A 10,288-nucleotide genomic window follows, 5' to 3' on the forward strand; every position below is an offset into this window, starting at 1 on the left:
ATCACCTCCCGCTGCTACCACACAGCTAGGGAACAGGGTGCACTCACAGACAAAGCATCATGTAAGCACCACGCTTACATGAGGCTCGGATATTTAGCCCAACCGGTATACTAGTAGGCTAAGCGCTCTATGAACCCGCACACAAAAGTAATGATAACCTTAACTAAGCGAGATATATATTCAAAGTAAGCATAGCCATGTAGATAGGAATATGATAAATTGATAATAAGTCTTACAAGATGTAGAAGTGAAGATACAAGGCTTTGCCGAGCCTCCAAGACTAGATCCAGAACTTGAGCATGAGCCCAACTCGACCCTCACTCCAGAGCTACTAATCTACTACATTAGAGAGTTCTAGACCTAACCCTCCTAGTGTGTGTTGATATGAATGAGAGATATGAATTAGGGTTTTAGGATGGCTCTAGGGAAAGGGTACATGGGCGTATATATAGGGGGTAGCGTCAAATCTAGACCCTCGGATCAAACCAACCTTGAGCAATAGCGTAGATTTGATCTTTAAGGCAGTGGGAAAACCGACGTTGAAGCAGAGGCTGACAAGCAGGACCCATAGGCTGGCCAGCCTAAGGGTTGGGTCAGCCGGCCCACTATTGGCACCATTTGGCCCAATCTTTGGTGGTTTGCCTTCTGGATGATTCTAGATTCTTCCTAAGTTGGTTTCGTCGCGGATAAATGTGATTTTCTCTAACGAATAGGTCCACCTTAATGGGTTTCTAATTAAATCCTCCTACAAACACAGATTCACAAAAACTTGTGGAATTTATTAGTTTAAACCCCTAGACCTATATTTGGTAATGGAATTAAGTATATATGCAGGTTATATTGATGATTTATGATTGATATTAACGACCGTCAACAGCAGGCTCCCAAAGTTGAGGACCTGGCTTGGGTAAATCACAGAGGAGATGCAACGGTTTATCCTAGTTCGGGCTATCGGGGCCCTAAGTCCAGCAACTGGTGATCCTTATACTCAAGAGAATCCAAAATCTAGGGTGTTACAACAGAGTGTAAGAGAGAGATTTGGTAAGGGATCGCTCAGTGATGATCCTAGGAAGCCTCACCGCTAGTGAGACCTTCCCCCTCGTCGGAGAGGAGGAAGACAATGGAAGCAGGGGAGGAGCTCTTGGTGCCCCTCTCTAGGTTGCTCTGCTCTCGGTGCAGAGCATGAGCTGTTTGGTGAGGACTCGAATGATCTGTCTCAGATCATTTGGGAATTGTCCTCCCCTCTTAGGATCCGACCTCTACTTATATATCGAGGTAGGTCAGGTACATGGCGGTTTGGCTGAGTTGAGCCTATGGTCTACATGCGCCGTAGTCTAGGAGGGTCTTGCAGCTGCATCGTGTGAACCGTGGCGATGTTGTGGAGCCGAAAAGGCTCTAGGCGTCATCCGTCTGCTCTATTCTGACACGCTAAGTGTCAAGCTGTGTTGGTTTGGACCAGCCTCCACTAGGTGCACCTTCTGGAGGCTTCTTGGTGATGAAGGCGGCTTGAGGGGCTGATGCATGGGCCCAGAAGCCCCCGAGCCCCTGAAGCTAGCGGAGGAGTTTGTCTTCTTGCGTCACGCCCCATGCGTGACCCTGTCAGAGGAGTGGTTGACAGCACCACACCTGTGGGACAGCGCTAGGGAGCCCCCAAGCCTTGGTGGCTCGGGGCGCCTGTCTCGAGCATAGGCCTTGGCTAGCACTGAAGGCCGGGAGGGAGCCAAGGATTGGATCCAGATTCCCATCAATCGGGAGCCTGAGGTTCTAGTGAGCCCCTGAGTCCCGAGCAGAGGCGGCGGGCGTGCTCGGGCTCGGCCTAATACCTTAGCTGGAGGGTGCGTGCGAGCGTACCCAATGGGTATAGCCCTCAAGGCCTCGGGCGATCCTGGAAGGGTCGGTCGGGGTCTCTTGGTCAGGAACCATTGATCTCGAGGCTTAACATACCCCTATGTTAGGATCTCGTCACTAACAAAGGTAACATATCAATTGACAATGCAAATTTTAAGGGACAATAATGCCTAAGAGGGAGAGGGTGAATTAGACTTTCTAAAAACTTTAAACTATCTTGGCCTCTAATTCCTACTTATCAAAACCTATGCAATAAATCTATCTATGTGCAACTAGGTTTTGCTAAGTGTTGCTATCTTGACCGCAAAGAGTTATGCAACTTAGGTTCCAAACCTATTAACTAGTCTAGCAATCTAAACTAAAAAGATAAGCACTCAACCTAAGTACACAATGTAAATGTGGTAGCTTAAAAATAGAGAACGTAGACTCCCATTGATAGCTCTTGATGTTTACTGGGGTACTGAGAAGCTCACGTTTTCCCCCTAATCCCCGTTTGAGTCCATTGCAAGGGCCAAGCTCCTAGTCAAGTGACTTCATGGGTAGACCCTAGGCCTTTTCCACATGCAAGTGGGTCTCCAAGATGGCCTCTCTCGGACTACTCCCCGTCGTCTTCACTATCGAGCTTCTGGCCAAAATGCCACAAGCTTCATTCCCTCTAGGACAATGTAGGCGGCCACACCTCAAACACAGTTGGTGTGATCTTGCAAGAATTACAAGCCCCTTCGTGTACAACAATGGTGCATGCAAGCACCGAGCTTTCCAAGCTATGCAAACCTCACTAACACTAGACCTAAACCTAGAGCAAGCACTTTAGCGGTGGTCTGACTAGCCTAAGAACTTCACAAAGCACCTACACTAATCACCTAATGATTTTCTTAAGTACTATGGTGGCAAGAGCACCAGAATGGACCCTCAACTCTCTTGGTATGTTCCTTAACTCTCACTCCCCTCAAATGATCGGGGGTTGGGGTGTTTATAGCCTCCCCCACAAGAAACTAATAGTTGGAGGTGAACTACATCTTCTGTAGTAGCACCGGAATTCCCTGTGCCCCCACCAGAGTTTTCTGGTGATGTCGTGGACTAGCTGTTGGAGGATCTCCTACCGACCATTGCCTCATTCTCCGATGCCTCCTGATCCGGTGCCATCAGAGTTTTCTGATGAACACTTAGTGCTCTGACAACTTCTGTGTAGTAGCACCAGAATTCCCTGTGCCCTACCAGAGATTTCTAGTGGTGTCACATGGACTAGATGTTGGATCTCCTACCGGTCGTTGCCCCGTGCTCCAGTGCCTCCTTATCCGGTGCCATTGGAGTTTTTTAGTGAGCATTCATTGCTCTCAGTTTCCATTCAGAAACCCACCAGTGATGACTCCTTTCTTCGGTGCCTTGCACCAGACTATTTTGATGCCTCTCTATAGCTTCCGCAAGCTCTCTGGACACCATCCTTTTCTTTGGTGTCTATCCATAGACAAACAACGGACAATTTTGGTGATGACTTTAGTTCTCTGTAGAACTCTGTAGTCTGGCGCCCTTTCTCTGGTGGCTCTTTTCAAGCACACACCGGATAATTCCGGTGGGTATCCAACCCTAGCTTTGTACTATGCTCGGCCTTTTCTCTGGTTGTGCTTAACAGGCTAGCACCAGATAATTTCGGTGGTGTCGTGTACCCCTTGTTGTGCTCTGTTTCTTCGTGTCTTCGTTCCAGACTACTTCACTTGGTGCCTTCGACTTCTAGCATGTCTTGTGGGTCTTCAACATAGCTTGTAATGTCTTGCTTGAGGTGTTGACCACTTCATTCTCCACGTTGCCTAAGTCCAAGACAACCTTGCATCCAAATGAACTTTTCCTTGTATACTACCAAACAAAATTAATCCATTTGATCATATTATCAATTAAGCACCAAAATCAACTAATGGCCCTAGCATAGATATCATTTTCCTTACACAAATCTCTAATGTAACATATGAATTGATAATTACAGGATCTTATTTAACATCATATCAATTGACAGTTTGGATAGTAGCTATGATTATTTATATCTCTAATACATGCATGGTAAGATCCGCCATTTCTATCTTTTGTCCATGTAGCTAGTGCTTCATTAAGAAATATGTTTTGGCATAACTGTGGTTTTATGGAAGTTATTAGGAGATAGACATGTTGCCAGTTTGCTTGGGCTGAATTGGTATGTGCTGCAATATGTGTACCATGGGAAATGAAAATGTGGGATTTATAGCTAGGTGTTGGTGATTGCCATGGTAGGGTACTAGGGTCAAATTGTATCCTGATACTATAGGGTTGAGACACACTACTTGGCCTGGGTGGTTCTGGCTGTAGGTTCAAGATATTTTGGTCAATCATTTATCCATTTGTTATCTATATAATATGGTACTTGAAAAATAATTCTATCTTAAAAGGGCTTTCATCTAAACTCGATATCTAATCATTGAAGACTAACAGAGAAACCTTAGTTTGACTAACTGATTTCTGCGTGGGCGCTACCACACCTGCAATCAAGCCGCGGACGAGCCGCAGGTGGAAGGCGACCAGTGAGAGGATGATAGATCGCAAAGCCTGGTGTTGAGGAAGAGGAATGGTTGAGAACAAATAAAAAAAAATAGTTGACCCACCAAGAGTGGGTCCCATGTGTCAGGAGAGGTAAAGGAAATATATTTTTCTTTAATATATGTGCTCAATACATGAATTATGGCTCTGTTCGGTTGATTTTATAAGTCAGAATCAGCCCTACTTTTTTAACCATGGAACAATGTTTTTCTCTCACAACAAATCAGCCCTACAAATCAGTCGCAGCAACAATAAATCATGCCGAGCAGAGCCTATGTTTTCTCAAATCTCCTATAACAAGTGTTAATGAAAACAGAAAATAGAGAGATGTCTAGCCCGTTGGGGTGTTGTTGTTTATTAAAACTCTAGTATTACGAAACCACGGTTTTTAAAACTGTAGGCATGTTTTTTTTTCTCGAACGTGTCGTGTAGCACGTATTTCATTAAGAGGAAGTAGACAACACCGAACCAAACAACAAACGGCTCAACATTAGGTAACCAAAGGTTTCCTAGGCGAGGAGAAGGAAGAAAAACAGAAGCGAAAAAACTAAAGAAAACTACGACGAAACCCGGCTACTACCACAAGAGGAACTAAAAGCAACAACGGGCTAAGGTATAGCGAGCTAGTAAACTAGGTCATAGGCAATGATTGGACCACCTAGAGCGGGTACCCCCAAGGTAGGCTAAACCTCGAGGTCAACCCCCTCCATCAGCTGGATGCCGTCAATCGCGCAGCCTGCCGGGAAGAGCATCCTGATTGCCTCGCGCTTGGACTCCGAGAGAGGCTCGCCAAATAGGGCCATGTACTTATCGAAATCGCTCTCCGCATCGGCCAGCGGCGCCTGATCCTGCTAGCGGAGTCCCCATTTTGCCATCATCACGTTCTGGGCTTGCACGGTCGGGTTGGAGGCTCTGCATCTGCTCTTGGCCGCAAGCCTCCCGCTACGACGTGGCGGTGAGAATGTGCATTCAACCGCACGACCCCTCCTAGGAACACGGAGACGTGGAGGTTCGACCAAGATCGGCTCTGTGATGGCAGAGCAAAGCTGCGACTGTAGATACTGCGAGATGCCACTTGGTGACACAGGAGTTGGCGCCACAGGCGCCACCGTGCCCATGGGCGACGAGGCCACAGGCGGGGAAGGAACTCTGAACGGAGTCCTCGCGTGGTCCGAGTGTTCCTCGTCCGAAGAAGGGGCCGAGCGAGATGGGCCAACACAAAGCTGCGCCGGAAGGAGCGACCCTCCTGCTGGGCCAGCACAAAACTGTAGGCATGTAATACCATAGTATTTAGAAACCACAGTGTTTCTTGGTTCAAGAAAAGCTATGACGTGTTTGGCTATGAAGCAATACGTTGCTTTTGAGACTAGTTGGTTGCGTTTATGCCGCTAAAAATATCATGTATCTCTAAAGATAGCAGTGAAAATGAGATGCGCCATGAGAGATGGACCAGCGTCACCGAGCTCTGTAAAAAATAAAGAGGGTAGGGACCAAGTTTTTTAGACTAAAAAACTATGGTTTTATTAATACCGTAGTTTCTAAAACACCAAATTAATTACATCCAAACACCTTATTTCTTTCAGATATGTAGGTATTTTAAAAAACCACGGTATATTGATCTAAAACTTTAAAAAAAAACTTTGTATCGAAACAGGGCCTTAAGGTTTCAAATACTGTATATAGTATTTTTTGCCAATGTAAAATCATCACGAACAAAAGAACATTTTCATCTGCCACATTGTACTGAACTTTTTTTACATTTATTTACGACTTCGACAAATAGGTAAATTGTATACGGTGACGGTGTGACGCCCACGTGGCCACGTATCACAACACGAACTCGGACACATAAGACAGCAGCCTCTATTATCCTGGCCCACACGTCAGCCTCCCTGAAGTAAGCGTGGTAGTTGCCCTCGTGGCCCCATCACCTCCAGAAGTAGCCATACGGATTCAGATCGCGGCAGCGGCGACCCCCCGAGCAGAGGAACCCGATCGAGCGCGGCAGCGCGAATCCCCAATCTCAGATCCTGCTGCGAGCAAAGGTATGATTTTTCCAAGGTCTCCGTGCTCGATAGCTCAAATCGATTTCCGCCAGCGGTTTTCCTCAAATCTTTTGGTCTCTCTCTTTTCTTCCCCCGGCGATCGGTCGGGATCGATTCGAGCAGATGGAGGCGGCATGGGCGGTGCTGGCAGTGTTGCTCGTCGCGGCGCAGGTGGCGTCGGCGGCGCCGGTCACGGCGCCAGCGTTCCTCTGGGCGCCCAAGGACTACGGGTGGGTAACTCGTTGCGCTTACCTTTTCCGTCCGTAGCATGAGATCCCGTGTTTGTTAGATAAGATGAGTGATATTGATGTTGGGGTTTCCGGTTGTTCTACTTCACTTAGACAATACGTCAATACAGTAGGATCTATTGTGAATTTGTGTACAGATCTTTGCCATACAGATGGAATTTCCTAATCTTTGTTCAACGAGTACTTTCTTTACCTGCAGTTTGCTCATTGTTGCCTTCGTTAACTAATATAAGTAGTACGTATAAGATTGCCCAATCAATAGGATAATTAGCCCATGTTCTTCAACCTTGTCTGTTGGCTTCCATGCTATGCTATAGAATAGCATATTTCAAGATTTGGGTGGAAATAGCAGTTCATTGCAGCTGCATTTGTGCTTTACCATATTATACCAGATGATTTTTTACATTTAATTAATTTTTTTAAATGCATGTCCATCCAACATACTGTTGAAAGTTTAAGACTTTGACTTTAGGACTAGGGAATTCATAAATTTGGTGGCCCTTGCGAACATTGGCAAAACCAAATTTGCATCTTTGAAGTTGCATGAGATCCCATGTTTGCTAGATAAGCTGGGCTTGGGGGTTCAGGTTGGTCTGCTTCACTTAGGGCTCGTTTGGGAGGGCTCCGTCTGCGCGGCTCCAGTGCTAGAGCCACTGGCTCTGGCTTCTCCCGTGAAAAGGGCTCCGGCTCCTCCCATTCACGAGCAGAAGCGTTCCTCACTGCCACTGTGTTTGATGCGGCTCCGCCAGCTCCTGTGCCAGAGCCCGTGGAGGAGCCGCACCAAACAGGCCCTTAGAAAGTACAGACCATTGTGACTACATGTACAGAGCATTGTCATACACATGAAATTTCGTAATATTTGTTTACAAAATAGTTTCTTTGTTTAGTTTGCACACTATTACGTCGCTGAATTAATATAAGATAAGATGGCTCAATTAATGTGTTTAAAATTTGTCCATGGGTTCCTGTAGAAGAGCGTAGCACATGTTATTGGTAGGAAACAACAGTTCACTGCAACTTAGATTATGCATTACCACATTATATCAGATGTCTTTTATGTTTACAATTGAAAATGCATGTTCATCCAACATACTGTTGAAAATTCAAGATTCTGACTTTAGGCCTTGGGAATTCATAAACTCGGTGGCCCTTGTGAAACTTTACAAAATAAAATGGAAAATTTGCATCATTGATGTTGCATAGTGCTCATTGTGGCCTACTACTATAGGCTATAGCTAGTGCTAAAAAATATTGTGTGCCCTTCTTTTGCTACCTGCAGCATGAACCTGGAATTACTTTTGGCTTTTATTTTTTTGGGGTCACCTGTAGCCTCTAATTGCAATGGAACTTGAAGCTATGAGTTCAGTTAAAAAACTATTTATCAGAGAATTTGACATCAATGCAATGACACAATTTTAGTACTCATCAGTGATATAAGGTTACTTGCTTACTAGACCCAATGTTACCCTGTTCAATATTGGCGTCTTTTCAGTTCGCTTAGTGTTAACCATAGTCGAATTTTCTAGTTCATGTCGAATATTTATTGTAAGCGAGAATAATTGAGCTTATACTTTCCTAGAATGACCTACATTCCATCCACCTTTGTCCTCCAGATTCCGCTCTGATGACGCTAAGGAGGTAGTCCATTATCAGACAATCTCACCAAAGAGCTTAGCTAAATCTGTTCTCGAGGAAGGTGGCTGGTCAAACTTTATGGTAAGTATTCCATTGGTGAAACTTAAGCTCTCATGCAACTTTTTTTAAAAAAATTATCAACTCTTGCATCGAAACAAGTTTCATAAGTTCCCTGATGTCATGAGTTTCTATTCTTAGTGTTCAAGGGAGGATACTCGGAAGAGTGTTGATGTTGCCATTGTTTTTATTGGCTCAAAGGTACTTAACACTCATCTAATATTTACTGGTTTGAAATAATCTGCTTGTGCAAATATTGTTTCAATGAAATACTTCCTTTAAACTGAAGCAGTGCTGGCACATAGATTTGAAATTCAGCAGTCAATATTTATGATATTTTGTTTATTGATTCCATGAGGCTATAAAACTTGCAAATTCTTCACCATTCTAATCTATATATGGTGAAGTTATTACTGAGAAATCCATTACTTCAGTTGTAGCTGACCATTGATTTGTTCTTTTTAACTTAGCTACAATCGTCAGACATATCTAAAGATAAGCAAGTTGATCCAGCTTTAGCAGACACATTGAAGGTAATCATTGTCCCTCATTCTTTCTTCTGTCAGATACTGTTTAACTGAAGCATCAAATTTTCCATGGCTTATAATCACTATGCTTCTACCAGCTCTCCTTCACAGATTCAGAGTTTTTCATGGCATTCCCCTATGTTTCCACATCAGATGATGAGAAATTGGAGAACTCATTGCTATCTAGCTTTGCTGAGAATTGTAACAGTGGTTTTGGAAGAAACCGTATCACCTACACAGACACGTGTACTGTAAGTGGTCAAGATGTGAAGAAATATCACAACATGGATGCTATCGATGTAAGTTACTATGTATTTTCCTGTTCTGCTTCTGTTTTATATTTGTTTTGCTCCCTGTATTGACTGAACATATTTTGCAGGACTTGGTACGGTATGGGGTAGGGTCAAGGAGAATTAACCCAAGTGAACAGACTGATATAATCGTCTTCTGTAGCGGTGGGTTCGAGAAATTTTTCACTCCGAAATCAGAAGGTTAGGTTAAATACTACCAGTATTGTTCTTTCACTTTCAATTGTACTGCTGAAAGCTAAATTTCTACAATGACACCACAGGAGAGTTGCTTTCCCAGCTTGTTCTCTTGCTGGAGCAGTCTGGGGCTAAATACACGATTCTTTATGCTTCCCAACCATCTGGTTTACTGGAGAACCCTTCCAGCTTGCCACTAGGTAGGTATCTTGCAGAGAAGACTAATGGTACAAAAATTGGCCAGGGCAAATGTGATGGAGAGTGCCTAGTCAAATCAACTCTTCTTGAGGGAACTTTTGTTGTAAGTTCTTTACTTGTACTCTGGTTTCATTACTTGTCAGTTCTATTCTGAGTGTGGGCTTGCATGTAGAATTAATGTATGCGTTGTCAATGTACCTTGTACCCTTGTGCTATATTCTGACATTGGTCTTCAATGTGCAGGGAATAGTGCTCCTTATCATCCTGATATCAGGGCTCATGTGTATGATGGGAATTGATACTCCCTCGAGGTTTGAAGCTCCCCAGGAATCTTGATCTCCCTTTGACGCAGGATCTGGGGGATAGATGAGGCACAAAGAATGAAGCCACCGATGTTTGTCGGTCTGCACTGTGGATATTGTTTAGTTTCCCCTTTGAAAGTGCCTTGTGTATTTTACTGAGCCAACTGTTATTTACAATTTACTCAAATTTTTTGTGTAATATTACGTTTCATGTCTATGGACATCTAGCTGAGCCATTGCAAACAAATGCATGTGAGACTGTGAGGCTTGTGCTGTACTAGACATAGCATTGCCTCCAGTGTTTTCTGTGAATAACCTGAAATTCAGGTAACCAATAAGATGGGTACTATGCATCAAATAAAATGAAATCTTGCTATT

The 10,288-nt window shown here is 44.2% G+C and overlaps 1 protein-coding gene across 1 annotated transcript; it reads left to right on the forward strand.

The window, feature by feature from the left end:
- Positions 1-6,310: 6,310 nt before the first annotated feature.
- LOC136481244 (uncharacterized) lies at positions 6,311-10,288 on the forward strand. The gene is made up of 9 exons (XM_066478600.1): positions 6,311-6,458; positions 6,582-6,688; positions 8,320-8,422; positions 8,540-8,599; positions 8,869-8,931; positions 9,024-9,224; positions 9,305-9,416; positions 9,497-9,711; positions 9,852-10,288. Exons 2-9 carry the CDS (start codon positions 6,582-6,584, stop codon positions 9,942-9,944), a joined length of 954 nt encoding a protein of 317 aa, XP_066334697.1. The 5' UTR covers positions 6,311-6,458; the 3' UTR covers positions 9,945-10,288.

The sequence above is a fragment of the Miscanthus floridulus genome, chromosome 9 (genome assembly GCF_019320115.1).
Source record: "Miscanthus floridulus cultivar M001 chromosome 9, ASM1932011v1, whole genome shotgun sequence".
NCBI lineage: Eukaryota > Viridiplantae > Streptophyta > Magnoliopsida > Poales > Poaceae > Miscanthus > Miscanthus floridulus.

Bases quoted from the DNA above. Each gene is read 5' to 3' on its own strand.
- LOC136481244 (XM_066478600.1), top strand. From the start codon at position 6,582: ATGGAGGCGGCATGGGCGGTGCTGGCAGTGTTGCTCGTCGCGGCGCAG. The intron at 9,225-9,304 runs GTAAGTTACTAT...CATATTTTGCAG, and splicing joins ACAACATGGATGCTATCGAT to GACTTGGTACGGTATGGGGT. The intron at 9,712-9,851 runs GTAAGTTCTTTA...TTCAATGTGCAG, and splicing joins TTCTTGAGGGAACTTTTGTT to GGAATAGTGCTCCTTATCAT.